The sequence below is a fragment of the Hyalella azteca genome, unplaced genomic scaffold (genome assembly GCF_000764305.2).
Source record: "Hyalella azteca isolate HAZT.00-mixed unplaced genomic scaffold, Hazt_2.0.2 contig3372, whole genome shotgun sequence".
Taxonomy (NCBI): domain Eukaryota; kingdom Metazoa; phylum Arthropoda; class Malacostraca; order Amphipoda; family Hyalellidae; genus Hyalella; species Hyalella azteca.
This window is the reverse complement of record NW_025933622.1, coordinates 24,358-44,237: the sequence shown is the minus strand read 5'-3', so window position 1 is coordinate 44,237 and position 19,880 is coordinate 24,358. Positions and strand designations below refer to the sequence as shown.

General features: G+C 41.0%; 1 protein-coding gene across 1 annotated transcript in view; it reads right to left on the bottom strand.

The window, feature by feature from the left end:
• The window catches only part of LOC108668783 (ankyrin repeat and sterile alpha motif domain-containing protein 1B), a gene marked incomplete at its 5' end in the record, with an annotated part of 49,038 nt that overhangs the window by 7,631 nt on the left and 21,527 nt on the right, over positions 1-19,880 (bottom strand). Inside the window, 1 exon segment of the mRNA XM_047879583.1 lies at positions 13,264-13,613. Within this exon segment, the coding sequence (XP_047735539.1) occupies positions 13,264-13,613 (350 nt within the window).

Below are 19,880 nucleotides of genomic sequence, written 5' to 3'. Positions count from 1 at the left end.
GTGGGTTGAAAACCTGGATGGGTACGCATAGAAAGCGGGTTGAAAAGCAGGGTTGGTGCAGGGCGGAGGTTGTAAAGCCCTCGTTTGCACTAGACGCTTTGAGTTCACGCTTGGCATCACTCATAGAAATAAGCGAGTCTGGTACGCTCGTTCTGGAGTCATTGCTGGGCCTCAATTGATGCCTTTGATGCGTACAACGACCTGTGAGTGCCTTTGATGTGGTTCTCTACATGTCACTTTGATGCACGCGTTTTGCGTGTTAACAATTTGAGGGCGTGTTTCAATGAATGTGTTGTGTATGTGATGTGAATGAGGTGAGTGATTGTAACGAGTGAATGTGGTTAGTGATTGCGGTGTGTGAATGTGGTGTGTGACTGTGGTGTGTGAATGTGGTGTGTGAGTGTGGTGTGTGAATGTGGTGTGTGAGTGTGGTGTGTGAATGTGTAGTGTGATTATGATGTGTGACTGACATGTATTTCAAGTTAGTGACTTCATCTTATCAAATAATTGTCATGGTCGTAGTTTAAAGATTAAGTGTGAATGTATCAAAGTTTTTCGCTTGCAAATTGCTACGCACCCGTTTTAAAATTCAGATGCTACATTATTTCTCGAAATTTGTATGTAAAAATAATACGAGGCCATTCCTGGCCTGCTGCTACGCAACTTTATAATTTTACGTCAACGATTTAATTCGTCAAAGTCAGATCTCCTGTTCTCCCAAAATGGTACTTTTCTCAAAACTACTACTGTGCAGACATGTACATGTACATTTATTACGCACTGGCGAATGCGTACTCGCATTTGTTCACTAGTATACTGTAAAGCATTGCATATATAATTAATGCAACGCTGATATTCGTCCATCAGCACAAGAATAAATTGACTTTGATGCTCACGTGCGACTCGGTCTCCCGACGCCATCGTTCTAGCGTGGCAATTAAAATGTATAGCGTGTCACCGACTGCACTCACCGTAAGGTAGCGTGTAACTCCTTTGAGGTGAGTCAGGTTGACTCACTTAACGTTACTGGTTGACTCACTTACAGGATCTTCTTTACTTGCTTGACGTCATTGTCTGGCTTATTCATATATGATGTGAGTTTCATGACTCAGTTAAACGAAATAATGTAAATGCTATCACTATTTTATTCATCAAGTTCGCAACTTGATGAATATATCATTTATATATTCATTTGGGGGTATTTGGGGGTTCATATATAAATACATATGAATCTTAAATCATCCAGTTACATGGTTAGAATGGAGTTTTTTCTATATAATAAATTAAGAAGGGAACGTACGCTCCTTGTTCATTAGAAACTTCTTTGCTTCTAATTTGTAATAAGAATTAATAATTTTGAAGTCATAACAGTTTTAAGTTATTATTACATTATATTAATTAATTAGTCCATAAATATTTTAATTTAATTAGTCCATAGGCCCATCCGTTGGGTTTAATGAAGACAAGCAGTCTCGCCCACCCCGCCAGAATCTCCTGCATCACCGGCGAAAGTTAAAGGAAAGTTTTTTTTCAAAGGCTCTCCTGTGAGCGTCTTAACTTTCATAATTGAATTTTCAAGTGACGAAAGTCGACTTCTTTCGATGAAAATTAACTCGCTCGTTGGCAAGACTTTGTTAGACGAAGAGACGTAGCGAAGACGCAGTCATATCAGTGCTGGTGGTCATTGCAGGTATAAAATATTTCAACATAATTTCATATGTCTTCGGAAATATGAATAGTTTAAATTAAATAATTAATCACACGTGGCCTTATACAAAATTACTAATGATTGGCTTACAATTTAAACTTCAAGTGGATTAAATNGATCCGCCATTTAAAAGGACCAGACTGGGTCAGGGTGACCCACCACAAAAGGCAAGAAGCGCATTGTTATTTGGACTAAGTCTCAATAATTTTTCTGAGTGCACCTTGAATTTTGCGGGTGGGGCACGAATTTTTTTCAATATCTTGTGCTTTTGGGATGATATTGGCGTAAGTAATTGTTTAATGATATCCTTCATGCTCGCCATATCCATGTCATCTTTGCATAATAATATTTTCACTATTTCACGGCAGTTTAAATTGTCACTGTTAAGAATTTAATTTGCATACTCGATGTAAAAATTTTATTTCGAACTTTTGTCCGGCATCCATAGCTAACTACTGCACTTCAGCTCGGATAGGAACACTTCAAGACGACATCCTAAACTAGTGATTTATACCTAGTTTTACCTTAGTAATTTGGTTAGTTTTAGTCATAATAGCAAGCCACGTGATTTGAATGCTTATTATTATATATGTGCATTTTGTCTATTTCAATCATGTGTAGTGCTTGAATAAATACATACTATAATTATGTAAAATTATATAATAGATATAAAAAATCTTGATTTATCTCCCTCTCTCTTCCTTTGTCGCTCCCATTCTCTCAAATCAATCTCTTTACCTTTCTTCCATCTCTCTCTTTTACCCCACATTTTCCACTCGCCATTTCTTCCCCATCGCTTCACCTGCGCTGCAAACTTCCCCAGCTCTTAGCACACACTCATCACACCCACACTCCTCATCACACCCGCACACCCAAGAAACTCACGGTTCATAATTATTACTCGCCATTTTTGTTCACAACTTATATCATCACCGAAGTGATGCACGATTTATTGGTCACGATAGTATTAAAATTTTCTAATCAACTATTGTATCACTGTCTATAAGTTATATATTTCTCGAATCACCGTGAATAATAATTAATCATGTTTAAGTGCAACCTTAATTTACATGGCCGTGAATATATGTGCCGTAATCTGTGACAAATAAAAAATCTTATTGATCAAATTATTTTCTGTATTCAGGCTAGCTATTAGACGCGTCCTCTTCAATAATTTAGATTTGTCAACACTTAAAATATATTCCTTAAAAATATAATATGAATAAATGAATAAATGTTCTGTGATCCTGAAAGAAAAGTAAGAAAAAGAAAATGGTGAGTAGGAAGAGAGCAAAGCAAAAAGAAGTAAGTAAAGAGAAAAAGTGAGTAAGAAAGAGAGCAAGTATGAAAAGGGTGTAGCAGCCATTTTCCATTTTTCTGAAATTAGCAGCAATAAAATTAGCCTACTCGACGCATTTAATTTCACAAGTGTCACAGTATTCATTGTTAGACCTATGATACGGATGCCTGCACTACCAGAGCAACTAAGCTATTCGGTTCGTTCGATTTATTGATTGATTTCTTGAATTATTGATTACGCTGTGTGATTATTGCTGATTTATCTTAGGTCATACATTATCATTTCATGTAGATAGCGCACCTTTTTTCTTGTATATTTTTAGTATGTATATTTGTCATTTTTTCTAAAAAACTTACGTCATGAAAAATTCGTTTCTTCTTCTGCCATGATGGCGCGTCTTGGAATAGTTCGGAAAACGTTCACAAAGGACTAGCCTATAAGAAAGTCCTTTAAAAAAGGCCAGGGCAAATAATAAGTAAGGGCTATGACAAACAGTAAGTAAGAAAAGGGCAAATATGAAATAAGATAAGATAATAATATAATAAAATAATAGTATAATAATATAATTTGGAATAAGATAAGATATAATAAGATAATAAATAAGAGAAAATATAAAATAATAAGAGGCCCTCAACTTGCAGTCATCATACGAGCTGTTCGCTCCAGTGCCGACTTAATTAATTAGTTAATTGTTCTGTTGTCATGGCAGCACAAAAGACAAAGGCTTGAGCCGCTTGACTGCAAGTTATGTTCATGCAACTTGTGGGTCCAAAAGTAAGTTTTGAAGTTGTGTAATGACCTTTATATTTGCCTTTTCTAAATATTGTGTGGTTTCCCTGCAGTTATCAATTTGAATAACTGGCTGAGTATATGTTAGCAGCAAATGAATAAATTTGAATTTCACGTAAATTGCGGCATTGTAGAGCCTTGAAACATGAAAATTATCAATCGTAAAGCTAACTCGGTACCAAATAGTCAAATTATTTCCTCCTCAACATCAAGATGTGACACAATCAACACTTGTGTGTATACAGTAGCTCGTTGAATTGTATTTGTTGGTCTGCAGATCAGCGAGAAAAGTTTGCAGTCTCCCCTCGACGCCCGCGCTGCCGCCAACTCCCATCATTGTCGTACACCTCCTCCTTCAACCTGTGATGATGTTATCATCATTTTATATCAAACCAAGCGTACTAAGTCATTATCAGGATAATAATCATGAAAAATATTTATCATTATTTGATTAATAACACATCGTAAGCTCTTGAATGTGAATATTGCGAGCATCAGCAACCTAGGCATCGTAATCCAAGATGGCTCCTGCCGGACGTAGGCTCCCTCTGGCGGCAGTGAGCGGAAGCTCTTCGTTCTCCCAGATTGAGTTTTGAGTGAAAAATGAGTGCAGTCAAATGAGTTTGGCATTGAATTAGTTTCGCAGGCTTGCGCTGGAATGCCAGCAGCAGAACTGGTAGCTCTTTGTGCTCCCGGAGCGGATGGGGAAGGGAAAACAGGAAGCTGCTCCGGAGAGTTCTTGGACATCAAGTTGTACTTCATGTTGAAACGTATAGTACTTGTTCGTCAAGTAGGATGATGATGAGCTAAAACATGAAGTATTCACTCATCAAGTAAGATGATAATGCTGAAACATGTACGATGATGATGTTGAAACGTCATGTACGATGATGATCTTACGTCATGTACGATGATGATCTCACGTCATGTACGATGATGATGCTGAACCATGGAGTATTTGCACATTAAGTAGGATGATGATGCGGAAAGATGCATGAACTTATACAACAAGAAAGATGATAACGCTGTAACGTAGAGTACCTACTTGTACATCAAGTAGAATAATGATTAAATTAAAATATGGAGTATTTGCAGGGTTCTTACAGATGTGCAGAAGCAAGACAAATGTGTAATTGTACATCTACCATGAAACAGTTTCTACGGAAAGGATCACGAAGAGGAGATTAGATAGAAATACCTATATGATAGATTTTACCTATTTAAAACATTTCATACCCTAGGTAATGTCATTATTCGACGTATTACTAAAGACATTAAATGCCCAGTATGAATTGAACATTTACGTGTTATTTAACACCGCATGAGCATCAGGAGTTTAGAAGTAAATGAAACATTTGATTTCTATACCGTAGACTTTGCAGCTAAGATGCAAATAAACTTAGATCAGTCGGTGAAATTGCGTCACCATGCGGTCACCACCGTTATAATGCCACGACCACCGCCACAACAATGTCATCACAATCTCACAGTAATCACCACAAAAAACTCACCACCGTCAGAGAGTCACAACCACAACACAGTCACTACCACCACCTTTACCACCACCACCACCACCACCACCTCTACCACCACCACCGTTACTACCACAACAATGTCACCACCACCACCACAAAGTCACCATCATCACACCGTCACCACCACCACCACAAACTCACCATCACCACTACAAAGTCGATCACCACCACCTCCGTTACTACCACCACAAAGTTATGACCAACACAAAGTTACCATCACCACAACTACACCACCACCACCACCACCACTACCGTCACCACCTCCCAGTCGCTCTGCTCGCTTCTTTTGTTGCCAGCTTTGAAGTGAGTGCGAAACTTTTTCCAATCTTTGAAACTATGCGGAGATGCAATTTGAATTTCACGCTCGCTGCCCCCGCCGCTGGTCTCCCGCCAGCGCTGACTTCAGCACCGAGCACTGACTTCAGCGTCTGCCACTGCTTCCCTCCTTGCCACTGACTTCAGCACCGAGCGCTGACTTCAGCGTCAGCCACTGCTTCCTTCCTTGCCACTGACTTCAGCACCACGCGCTGACTTCAGCGTCTGCCACTGCTTCCTTCCTTGCCACTGACTTCAGCACCGCGCGCTGACTTCAGCGTCTGCCACTGCTTCCTTCCTTGCATGCAGGACTCCCAGAATTACGGGGATTAGGAGGCCAGCAGACCTTTTGCTCACGGGGTTGCAGACTGGGGTGCGTGTGAGGGCCTCGTAGAGTTGCAGACTGGGGCCCGAGCGTGAGCCTCGTGGGGTTACAGACTAATGTGCTTGTGGGGTTCCGTAGGGTTGCAGACTGGGACGCGTGCGAGGCCTCGTGGGGTTGCAGACTGGGGCGCGTGCGAGGCCTCGTGGGGTTGCAGACTGGGGTGCGTGTGAGGCCTCGTGGGGTTGCAGCCTCTGGCGCGTGCGAAGCCTCGTGGGGTTGCAGCCTCTGGCGCGTGCGAGGCCTCGTGGGGTTGCAGCCTCTGGCGCGTGCGAGGCCTCGTGGGGTTGCAGCCTCTGGCGCAACCCCACCACACTAATGTGCTTGTGGGGTTCCGTAGGGTTGCAGACTGGGACGCGTGCGAGGCCTCGTGGGGTTGCAGACTGGGGCGCGTGCGAGGCCCTGTGGGGTTGCAGACTGGGGCGCGTGCGAGGGCCTCGTGGGGTTGCAGAATTCAGACATTGGGGCCCTTGCATAGCTCAAAAACTGCCACACTGACACCGATGAAACAATTCTAAGAAAATGTTTTTTTTGAACATTCACAGAGAATGTTTTGAATGTTTTCGCTAATGTTACTGAATTTCAAAACTCATATTGCAGTGAAAATTTACACAAGTTTGAATTTCGGCGTTAATTTTGAAACCATCATCGAAATGTCGCCGATGTCATCACTTCAGCATTCCCAATACAACTATCTTTTGCGATNCTGGGTGGATGCGCATAGAAAGTGGGTTCAAAACCTGGGTGGATGCGCTTTGAAAGTGGGTTGAAAACCTGAGTGGGTGCGCTTTGAAAGTGGGTTGAAAACCTGGGTGGGTGCGCTTTGAAAGTGGGTTGAAAAGCTGGGTGGATTCGCTTAGAAAGTTGGTTGAAAAACTGGGTGAGTGCGCTCAGAAAGTTGGTTGAAAAGCAGGGTGGATGCGCTTAGAAAGTTAGTTGAAAAGCAAGGTGGGTTCGCTCAAAAAGTGGGTTGAAAACCTGGGTGGGTGCTTTCAGAAAGTGGGTTGAAAACCTGGATGGGTACGCATAGAAAGCGGGTTGAAAAGCAGGGTTGGTGCAGGGCGGAGGTTGTAAAGCCACTCGTTTGCACTAGACGCTTTGAGTTCACGCTTGGCATCACTCATAGAAATAAGCGAGTCTGGTACGCTCGTTCTGGAGTCATTGCTGGGCCTCAATTGATGCCTTTGATGCGTACAACGACCTGTGAGTGCCTTTGATGTGGTTCTCTACATGTCACTTTGATGCACGCGTTTTGCGTGTTAACAATTTGAGGGAGTATATCAATGAATGTGGTGTGTATGTGATGTGAATGAGGTGAGTGATTGTAACGAGTGAATGTGGTGAGTGATTGTGGTGTGTGAATGAGGTGTGTGAATGTGGTGTGTGAATGTGGTGTGTGAACGTGGTGTGTGATTGCGGTGTGTGAATGTGGTGTGTGAACGTGGTGTGTGATTGCGATGTGTGATTGTGGTGTGTGAATGTGATGCGAATGAGGTGTGTGAATGTGGTTTGCGCTTGTGGTGTGCGAATGTGATGAGTGAATGTGACGTGTGAATGTGGTGAGTGAATGTGACGTGTGAATGTTGTGTGTGAATGTAGTGTGTGATTGTGATGTGTGACTGACATGTATATCGAGTCAGTGACTTCATCTTATCGAATAATTATCATGGTCGTAGTTCAAAGATTAAGTATGAGTTTTTTAAGAGATTAAGTAAAGATTAAGTAAAGTTTTTTACTCGAAAATTGATATGAACCCGTTTTAAAATTCAGATACTATATTAATTCTCAAAATTTGTATGTAAAATGAATACGATGTCATTCCTGGCCTGCTGCTTCTTACTTTTCCAATTTTACATCAATAATTTAATGCGTCGAAGTCTCCTTTATTCTCATTATGGTGCCTTTCGTTCCGTTCGGTAATTCTGCTATGTGCAAGCATGTAAATGTACATTTTAATCTGCTCTGATGAATTAATAACAATAACATGGGCCCCCAAATTTCAATGATAAAAGCGTCCCTGGCGATGAAAAAGCAAGAGCGGCTCTCGCCAGCGCCGCTCATATTTCCTGCGCAAGGCCATGAATCTTATGCGCCTCAGCGGCCGCGCCTCGTAGCGTGCACGCTGGACGCTACAGACGGGGCAGTGGTGGGCGGTGGTGGGCGGTGTGCAGTTTTGAGTAGTGGTGGGCAGAGGGCAGTTTTGGGTAGTGGTGGGCAGTGGTGGACAGTGATCAGCGGTGAGCAGTTTTGTTTTGGAAGTGATGGGCACTAGGCAGTGGTGGGCAGTGTGCAGTTTTGGATAGTGCAGGGCAGTATGCAGCAGTAGGCAGTGGTGGTCAGGGGCGGGTAGTGGTGGGCAGTTTTGGATAGCGGTTGGCAGTGGGCAGTGGCGGGCAGTTTTGGATAGCGGTTGGCAGTGGGCAGTAGGAAGCAGTGGTGGGCAGTAGGAGGCAGTGATGGGCAGTGGGCAGTGGTCTGTACGGAGAGAACAGTGTACAGTCAGTGTGTACAGAGCAGCCTGGTCTGGTCCCCGCGACTCCTTTATCTACCTCCTGTCGTTAACTCATTAGCGAATTCCAGTTGTTAATTCATTGACTATAGAGAAACTATTGTACTCCTGCGTTTGGTGCATTTTCCCAATCGAGACGAGACGATACAACAGGGTTTGTACCGGCATGCAATAAATACCTGGACAATTTTGAGCACTCCGTGGGAATTTCGTGGGAAGATCGAGACGAGACGAGACGAGACGAGACGAGACGTCCCGGTTAAAATAGGAGTTTCAAGATTTACCAGAATTTTCGTCGCTTTTAACGAGACATAGCGAGACTTACTAATTAATCCTTAATAGGTAATTACAACAATGGATTGTTTCAGACATCTGACCAATATTTCGTCTGTTCACAATGTTCTAGTATATTACTATGTAAAATTACATCGTTATGGCCCGTCTAGCAAATTTGATGGGCCAGAGTGAAATTGAAAACATAATTAATGGTTAGAAATGCGCAGCGGGAGAAATTATTTCTGATTTCTACGTTTTTCGTTTTCGATTAAAACGAAAAAAATTGCACAACAGAACAGCTCACAAGTCCCTCAGTCCTGAACATTTCTGCATGAAATTTAATACATAGCTAATTAATGGCCTGACTCCGCGGAAGGAATTGACGCGAATTTTAGCGTTGCTTCGTTTTCGATTTAAAATATTAATTTTCACTAATTACCAGACTAGTGGCCTCGTGTACAGAGATACTTCATCCTTTAGGAGTTATAATAGCGAGGAGCGACCAGTAGCTGCTCGTTGCGAGCCTACCTCCAGCCAACAAGTTTTTATGCGACATGTGCCAGGGAAACAATTATGCTTTTTTCTCAAAAATCTTTGGCGTAATATCAACTGACCCTAATGTCAAACGAACAAGTACGGAGAGCATAAAGTGGCGCGTTTTCTACTTGGTTTGGACTCATTACTCTCATCTGTGGTAGCCTACAGGTGGTGATGACATAACAGTCTTCAATGCTTCGTTAGGGTGTAAACTTTGACTTTGGTTGACCGACATCAAAACTTACGACGTGTTCGTCTGGTATTCTCATGTACGACTCAACTTTTGAAATTCACTGTAGCCACATAATCATTGCAGATGTTATCCACTTCGTATAATGCCAAATCAGAGTCCCTGTTTAGCCGACATAATATGTTTCTCCAGCCTTTGACCTAACCAGCGTCGGCACGAAGAAGGTGTACACGCATAACCGACGTGTTGCCATCATATACCTTGTAAATACCTAAATACCGCCTCAATGTTTACGACTATTATTGGTCTTAGTTTCTACCACCGGTCATCATGGGTCTCGCCTGTTCTTCGCTCCTCAAAATATTTAGAGTTACCACTTCTTCTTCTAAGCGGCTGAGCAATCGGCTCTAATTAAACGACTCCGCGATGATGCCATTAATTAAGCGTACTGAACTCATATGGTTCTCGTTATGCGCGATTAATTAAAGGCTCAACAGCAACATCATTCAATAAATATTCAGTTACACATCGTCATGAGTGCCGACTAATTTAACTGTCAAATTAGTTTGACAGCCAAATATAACCGAATATTGCCATTACTGGCAACTGCCTTTATTAGCAATCAAGGATATTCCTTGATCTCTTGGTATTCATTAACAGTGAGAGCAAGTTTAATTATTCTTCTCGAAAGAATAACAGAAATAAATGATATCTAGAAAATGTAGGCACTTGAGTGCATTTTCAGTCATGATGTAGAAAGTTAGGTTAAATGGTTTATTTTAATTTGCAATGCATGCGCTCTACGTTACAGAATGTTTCATTCCGTCACGTCCCGTTTTGTATCTATCTGCGTCCTATCGTTTCATAATTACTGGGACACAGGTTTTGAAGTCCGGGACACAAGTTTTCAAGTCCGGGACACAAGTCTTGTCCCGGTTAAAAAGTTTATTCCGAGACAAATTTTACTCGCTGTCCCGTTATTTTTTCCCCCGTAATTTCTCGTTTCGTCCCGAGTGTCCCCGTTCATTTCGAGAAAATTATTCCGAGACGCAATGTCCAGTAAACCTTTCAATACTCCAATACTTCTTAAGCCTCTTATTACCCCTTTATTATTAACCCCTGTACATACCTTACCACCATCACTCCCTCGCCACCATCACTCCCTCACCACCATCACTCCCTCACCACCATAACTCCCTCACCACCATCACTCCCTCACCACCATCACTCCCTCACCACCATCACTCCCTCACCACCATCACTCCCTCACCACCATCACTCCCTCACCACCGTCACTCCCTCACCACCATCACTCCCTCACCATCATCACTCCCTCACCACCATCACTCCCTCACCACCATCACCACTACCTCGTTAGCAGCACTCCGAGCTTTTAGCTCTAATGGATTATCCTCTGAAAAATGCGTTAAATTTTGAGCCGTTCAGCCGCCGCAGCTTAAATCTTTTAGAGCTAACACAACAACTCCTATTAAACTGAGCATTGAAAGCCAGAGCAAAAACGAATTTTTTTACTTGCATACTGGACAACCTTTCAGCTGCACCAAGTGTCTCAGAGGACAACATATCAGCTGCACCAAGTGTCTTAGAGGACAACATTTCAGCTGCACCAAGTGTCTCAGAGGATAACCTTTCAGCTGNCCATGATCTGGGCCCCGCGGCTCCTTTATCTACTTCCTGTCGTTAACTCATTAGCGAATTCCAGTTGTTAACTCATTGACTATAGAGAACCAATTGTACTCCTGCGTTTGGTGCATTTTCCCAATCGAGACGAGACGATACAACAGAGTTTGCACCGGTATGCGATAAATATCTGGACAATTTTCAGCACTCCGTGGGAATTCCGGGACAAGATCGAGACGAGACGAGACGTCCCGGTTAAAATAGGAGTTTCAAGATTTATCGGAATTTTCGTCGCTTTTAACGAGACATAGCGAGACTTACTAGTTAATCCTTAATAGGTAATTACAATAATGAATCCTCTCAGACATCTGACCACATTTCGTCTGTTCACAACGTTTCTAGTATATTACTATGTAAAATGACATCGTTATGGCCCGTCTGGCAAATTTGATGGGCTAGAGTGAAATTGAAAACATAATTAATGGTTAGAAATGCGCAGCGGGAGAAATTATTACTGATTTCTACCTTTTTCGTTTTCAATTAAAACGAAAAAAAATTGTGCAACTGAACAGCTCACAAGTCCCTCAGTCCTGAACAGTTATGCATGAAATTTAATACATAACTAATTAATGGCCTGGCTCCGCGGAAGGAATTGACTCGAATTTTAGCGTTGCTTCGTTTTCGATTCAAAAGACTACCGGTAATTGTCACTAATTACCAGACTAGTGGCCTCGTGTACAGAGATACGTGTAGTGCCTCCTGGAGGTTTATAATAGCGAGGAGTGGCCAGTAACTGCCCGTTGCGAGCCAACCTCTAGCAAACAAGTTTTTACGCGACATCTGCCCGGGAAATAATTATGCTTCTTTTTTAACAATCTTTGGTGTAATATCAAATGACCGAGAGGTCAAACGAACAAGTTCAGAGTGCATTAAGTGGGGCGTTTTCTACTTGGTTGGGACTAATAACTCTCATCTGCAGGAGCCTATACAGGTGGTGATGGCTTAATTGACTGTCTTCAATGCTTCGTTAGGGTATAAACTTTGACTTTGGTTGACCGACATCAAAACTTACGACTTGTTCGCCTAGTATTCTCATGTACGACTCAACTTTTGAAATTCACTGTACCCTCATAATCATTGCAGATGTTCTCCACTTCGTCTAATGCCAAATCAGAGTCCCTGTTTAAGCCGACATAATGTTTCTCCAGCCTTTGACCTAACCAGCGTCGGCACGAAGAAGGTGTCCACGCATAACCGACGTGTTGCCATCATATACCTTGTAAATACCTAAATACCGCCTCAATGTTTACGACTATTATTGGTCTTAGTTTCTACCACCGGTCATCATGGGTCTCGCCTGTTCTTCGCTCCTCAAAATATTTAGAGTTACCACTTCTTCTTCTAAGCGGCTGAGCAATCGGCTCTAATTAAACGACTCCGCGATCATGCCATTAATTAAGCGTACTGAACTCATATGGTTCTCGTTATGCGCGATTAATTAAAGGCTCAACAGCAACATCATTCAATAAATATTCAGTCACACATCGTCAAGACTGCCGAATAATTTAACTGTCAAATTAGTTTGACAGCCAAATATAACCGAATATGGCCATTACTGGCAACTGCCTTTATTAGCAATCAAGGATATTCCTTGATCTCTTGGTATTCATTAACAGTGAGAGCAAGTTTAATTATTCTTCTCGAAAGAATAACAGAAATAAATGATATCTAGAAAATGTAGGCACATGAGTGCATTTTCAGTCATGATGTAGAAAGTTAGGTTAAATGGTTTATTTAAATTAATTTGCAATGCATGCGCTCTACGTTACAGAATGTTTCATTCCGTCATGTCCCGTTTTGTATCTATCTGCGTCCTATCGTTTCATAATTACTGGGACACAAGTTTTCAAGTCCGGGACACAAGTTTTAAAGTCCGGGACACAAGTCTTGTCCCGGTTAAAAAGTTTATTCCGAGACAAATTTTACTCGCTGTCCCGTTATTTTTTCCCCCGTAATTTCTCGTTTCGTCCCGAGTGTCCCCGTTCATTTCGAGAAAATTATTCCGAGACGCAATGTCTAACCTTTCAGCTGCACCAAGTGTCTCAGAGGACAACCTTCCAGCTGCACCAAGTGTCTCAGAGGACAACCTTTCAGCTGCACCAAGTGTCTCACAGGACAACCTTTCAGCTGCACCAAGTGTCTCAGAGGACAACCTTCCAGCTGCACCAAGTGTATCAGAGGACAACCTTTCAGCTGCATCAAGTGTCTCAGAGGACACACTTTCAGCTGCACCAAGTGTCTCAGAGGACAACTTTTCAGCTGCACCAAGTGTCTCAGAGGATAACCGTTCAGCTGAACCAAGTGTCTCAGAGGATAACCTTTCAGCTGCACCAAGCGTCTTAGAGGACAAGCTTTCAGCTGCACCAAGTGTCTCAGAGGGTAAATTCTCAGATGCACCAAATGTCACGAGAGACAACTTCTCAGCTGCACATAAGTATATGACAGCTTCTGAAGACTTTAATTACTCAGGATATTTTTCGTGTTTATTTTGATTAGTTCAATTCAATTACAGTAATTATGTTGTTTCATCAAATAATCTCGCATCAGAAGCAGAAGTGGTACTGTGATTCTTATTAGGCTTGGAAAAATAATGGTGTAACGTTTTCTCATTACTGGTCCCATATTACATTTGAGAAACATCGAAAAGTTTTTAAATATTTTTAGAGAGATTATGAAAAACTGCAATTCCGGATACCCAACAATCTGTAAAAAATTTTAAGGGAGATTATGAAAAAATACAATTCCGGATGCCCAACAATCTTTAAAATTAACAAAAACGAACATTCCGGAATAAAGTTTTTAACATCTCGTCGCCAAGCTATTCATAACGAATTTCACGCCGGGCTTTAAGTTAAATTCAGCCGCCAGTGTTCCGGTATATTTTTCGGCACATGCAAATGAACTCATCATCAAGTCACGAAATTTTGAAATTTAGGAAAACGTGATATGTAAATATCTTTGAATAACAGAATTCACTTCCTCTTTGAAAAATGTGGCAGCAGCTTCCGTGATTTCATTGAGATGAGTTCGCAAGAAAATGACGAGAAGGATCTTCGTTGAGACGCTGGCTAAGCATCCATTTTCAAGCGCATTTTATCACATTTGAATTTCATGCCTCCCATTCGGCCTATTGTAAAAATTCATAGGCATTATTTACATCGAAAGTTGGAGAACGATCCATCACCGTCGATATAGAGGTAGCTTCTGCGACCGAAGCTACCAGGCAACAAGAAGTGCCATACAACAGGAGACAACACAAGCAATATCTCTGTTGACAGTCTGCAGTGGCAATACGTGTGTCGCNTTAGATCTGTCTCATCAAGACTGCAAGTGTGATGACTTACTGGCAGTTGCAGCTATATTAAGACTGCATGCCTCATTTAGATCTGTCTCATCAAGTCTTCAAGTGTGATGACTTACTGGCAGTTGCAGCTATATTAAAACTGCATGTCTCATTAACATCAGACTCATCACGACTGCAAATGATATGACTTTTTTGCGATATCCAAACAATCAGGCATCAAATGCTATAGGTCACCTGGCTGTAACAGGCCCTCTAAAAACTTTTTCAGTTTGTACACTTTTTTTAGTATCTTGTAGTTCTCCAGCCACACCGGCCCTGTTGCCCCAACCGAAAATATTGTGAAATTATTCCGTAACTTTCAACGTTCACACCCATTATCCGTTCCCCACCAACAGTGGGACACACGTGTCTCGAACTTCGGAAATAATTCACCACCTGCGATGGTATTACACATCGCACACATTTCTTTTCCATCTGAGCAACATTTAAGAACCATTTGAGCAGAATTTGAGAACCATCTGAGCACCATGCGAGCCTCATCTAAACGCCATCTGGACTCTTGTAAATATCATCTGTACCTTTCTCCTATCTATTTCATATAGTTCAGGAGAACAAATTAATGCAGCTTAAATTTTTTTTATTTTAAAATATAGAAACTCCGGTGGAGCGTTTTCACGCACGTTGAGGAGGCTTGGGTTCTTGAGGTAATTATGATCTTATTTTCATACCCCCTAGTAAGCCTTTGGTTTAGAAGAGGATCATGATCCCATTTTCATACCTCCCGTGTCTGCTGTTCATACCTCCCGCTCTTGGATACGCATTCCGTAATCAGAAGCGCGCGTTGCCTCTGCCAGCTTCCGCTCGTGATGACGCGCTCGAGGAGAGCGTCAATGAAGTCGTCAGATCAAGACGGGGCAGCCGACAGCGGCACAAAGAGGCCGTGTGTCGTGTTTGCATGACACTGACACTACACGTGTCAGCTCGACTGCCAAAAGAACTTCCTTCGAAAGCTCCATAAAAATCGCCACGCTTCCCGGACTTGCGAGAAATTGCCGCGCCTGCGCAACATTATCCGCTTCACAGGACGCGCCGTTAAATTCGAGACGCCTTCCGGCTTCGCCCTCATAAACAACGCTGGGACAGGGTGCATTTCTGCGCGTATCATCGTAACGTCGTCCTTATCGGTGCAAGAGTTACGTAGATATTCGCGTGAGTTACGTAGATACTTGCGCGACTTATGTAGAGACGTATATGCATGAGCTACGTAGATACTTGCGCGAGTTACGTAGATACTTGCGTGACTTATGTAGATACCTACGTGAGTTACATAGATACGATTATGAGTTACGTAGATACAAACCCGAGTTACGTATTGGCAGTTGCAGCTATATTAAGACTGCATGTCTCATTTAGATCAGTCTCATCAAGGCTTCAAGTGTGATGACTTACTGGCAGTTGCAGCTATATTAAGACTGCATGTCTAATTTAGATCAGTCTCATCAAGACTTCAAGTGTGATGAATTATCTGCAGTTGCAGCTATATTAAGACTGCATGTCTCATTTAGATCAGTCTCATCAAGTCTTCAAGTGTGATGACTTATTGGCAATGGTAGCTATATTAAGACTGCATGTCTCATTTAGATTAGTCTCATCAAGTCTTCAAGTGTGATGACCTATTGGCAGTTGCAGCTATATTAAGACTGCATGTCTAATTTAGATCAGTCTCATCAAGTCTTCAAGTGTGATGACTTATTGGCAGTTGCAGCTATATTAAGACTGCATGTCTCATATAGATTAGTCTCATCAAGACTGCAAGTGTGATAACTTACTGGCAGTTGCAGCTATATTAAGACTGCATGCCTCATTTAGATCTGTCTCATCAAGTCTTCAAGTGTGATGACTTACTGGCAGTTGCAGCTCGAGTTACGTAGATACTTGCGTGACTTATGTAGATACCTACGTGAGTTACATAGATACGATTATGAGTTACGTAGATACAAACCCGAGTTACGTAGATACTTGCGTGACTTATGTAGATACCTACGTGAGTTACATAGATACGATCATGAGTTACGTAGATACAATCCCGAGTTACGTAGATATGAACGTGAGTTACGTAGATACGTCGAACTTCTTGAGGTTTCATACGCAATATATTAGGTTGTTGACATGAGTCTGAGTTTTATGTTGTGGTTATACGTGAACTATGCTATTCGAGTTTCGTAATAGCTATTATTTCATGAACGTTGCATATATATAAATTGGGTACACGTACCAGTCTGATGATCGTCCATTCTTGATTTATTCATGAAGACTTTGTTTAGTATTGTACTCACTCTATCTTAATTCAATGACAACGACCCTTCATTTAATTCTAATTAAAATTCCTTCAGAGCAGGATAGTAGTCATCAGAAGTTAGTATTTTGATCACTTTGCCTGTCATAGTTACTGAATGTAAATAAAAGTTGCTACAAAATTATATAAAAGTTATTCTTTTATAAATCTCTTTTACCCTTGGAACGTTATGCATTTTAACTTTTTTTCACAGACGAGAGAGTTTTAGAAAATTTGTCTGTTGTTGCTTATGTTTTAGTTGAGCCTAATTAATATGCTTAAGTGTCTGGGCAGCAAGTATTAATTTTTTCGATACCGAAGAGAATCTAGTCTAAAACTCCCAGGGGCTTATTTTAGCGAACAATCCAACATTTATCTAGAATCTAAATCACGCAGCTGTATATTCTAGTTTATCAGACCCATGCTATTTCTAAATTCGAAGAGTTTTCAAATATCGATAAGTCGTTGTTATCCGGACTATAGTTTTCCGCCGTGCGTCGATCGTTCTCGCTGGAGTTGAGCTCCGTAAAAGCATCTGATCTTCAAATTCAGTTCCAAGAGCCATCGGCTTTTCATGAAAGAAATCGGACGTAAATCGACGTCGTCAGAAGCAGGATCGTAAAACGTATAATTGGATCTCGATAATTCGATTAGGTGAGCTCAATGTCGTGGATGCCGCGTGTCTGTCGACTCTAATGCTTGACGGCAGAACAATGCTCGCTTCTCTAAGAATATCAATAAAAAATTCGCTGGAATTTTCCATCGATCACTACTGGGGTACTGATGGCTGGTATTTTATAAACATACTATCATGTTAAGGTTACCGATGATTCTAAACGGGTTTTATATTAAAATTCTTTAAGCTGAAAAGTTCCGGGAAATAATTCAATTTTGAAGTAAAGCAGCAACGGAACATATAGCGCAATGGTGTAATCCATAATCAGGCACCAGGGATAGAATGTCAATTCCTTATAATGATATCACAATCACCCTTATTAGTAATTCAATAGACATAGGGCTCATAAAATTGCTCTGGAATTAAAAAGTAAATCAAGTAAATGGTTGGAATTTGCAACCAAAGGCTCTCAGAATTTAATAGCCGATGCCGCCTGAATATTCAATTAATATCTGCTTGAATATCATAATATAATTTTGCTAAATTGTTATATTATTAGTCCATGCCAAGCATATTTTATGCAAGTGAAGTGATGAAGCCTATTATATGTTGCCTCACTGCGTACGGATAGGGTAGATGGCCTGAATAGAGGTATGCGCGTTCAGTCCTTATTTTCGCGAAGGTTCAAATGAAAATTGCCACTATAATAACAATGACTCAAATAAGTTGACGCTCGAGAAATTATCATGAATAACCAGTGTAGATTATAAAAGTCAGTGATGAAATATTCAGTTTAGTTGGACATGGGTGTACACGATGATCCACGATCACAGAAAACTGAACAAATTCTCGTTGATTCTCTAGAAACTGTTGCTTTAATTGTTCGGCTATGATCACTGTAATGGAAAAAACTAAAATAACTTATTTTGCGAGGCAGAACTCCAGTCTGCTTTGTGCATGAGCAAATCACCGTGTTTTTCAGTTTTGGTCGAGCGACGACGTTATGCTGAAGATTATAACGGTGAAAACTGTTAAAAGTGAAGCAAAAAAGGGTTATAACTGATTAAAATGCTGGATAAAACTTGCGGTTTAAGCAACGCATTTTATAAAAGTTTGACTTCTTGTAAGAGTAACGAATGAAGGAATATTGTTGGCAGTTTATGTGACCTCTTTTATTAACGACTTGAATACTTCGCTATATTTCAACCGAATCTATTACTGAACATAATTAATGTCTCGCTAAACGATATTCTACTTATACGCTCACGAAATACATGTTCAAATGGTAGCACTTCTATATGTCTACAACACATTCACATTCATATATACACATTCAAATTTGCACATAAGTGACACATGAGTGTAATGTACATGTACATATGACACTAAAATGTAAACGCACACGTATATGACACTTGAATGTAAACGTACACGTATATGACACTTACAAATGCGAACGTACATGCATATGACACTTAAATGCAAACATACACGTATTTGACCCTTTTAAATGCGAAGGTACACGTATATGACACTTATAAATGCAAACGCACACGTATATGACACTTAAATGCTAACGCACACGTATATGACACTTACAAAAAAAAAAACCGCACACGTATATGACACTTATAAAAGCAAGCGCACACGTATATGACATGCGAACGTACACGTATACGACGCACCGATAATAAACAAAGTTTGCACACAACGCACGACGTGCGTCATGATAAACGACATGAGACGCGGGGTGCTCTGATTAAAATACTGGCTAAAACTTACGGTTTAAGCAGTTTTTTTTTATACAAGATAGACTTTTTGTTAGAGTAACGAATGAAGGAATATTGTTGACAGTTTGTGTGACCTCTTTCATCAATGACATGAATACTTTGCTATACCTCTACTGAATCTATTACTGAACATAATTAAGGTCTCGCTAAACGATAGTCTAATCACGCTTACGAAATACTTGTTCATATGGTAGCATTTCTATATGTACACGATCGACACATTCAGATTTACACATAAATGACACACGAGTGTAAATATACATGTACATATGACACACAAATGTAAACGCACACGTACAGTATATGACACTTGAATGCAAACGTACACGTATAAGGCACTTAAATGTAAACGTGCATGTATATGACACTTGAATGCACACGTACACGTATATAGCACTTGAATGCAAACATACACGTATATGGCACTTAAATGTAAACGAACACATATATAGAACTTAAATGCAAACGTACACGAATATGACACTTGAATGCAAACGTACACGTATATGGCACTTATTAATGCAAACGTACACGTATATGACACTTATAAATGCAAACGCACACGTATATGACACAAAAAACCGCACACGTAT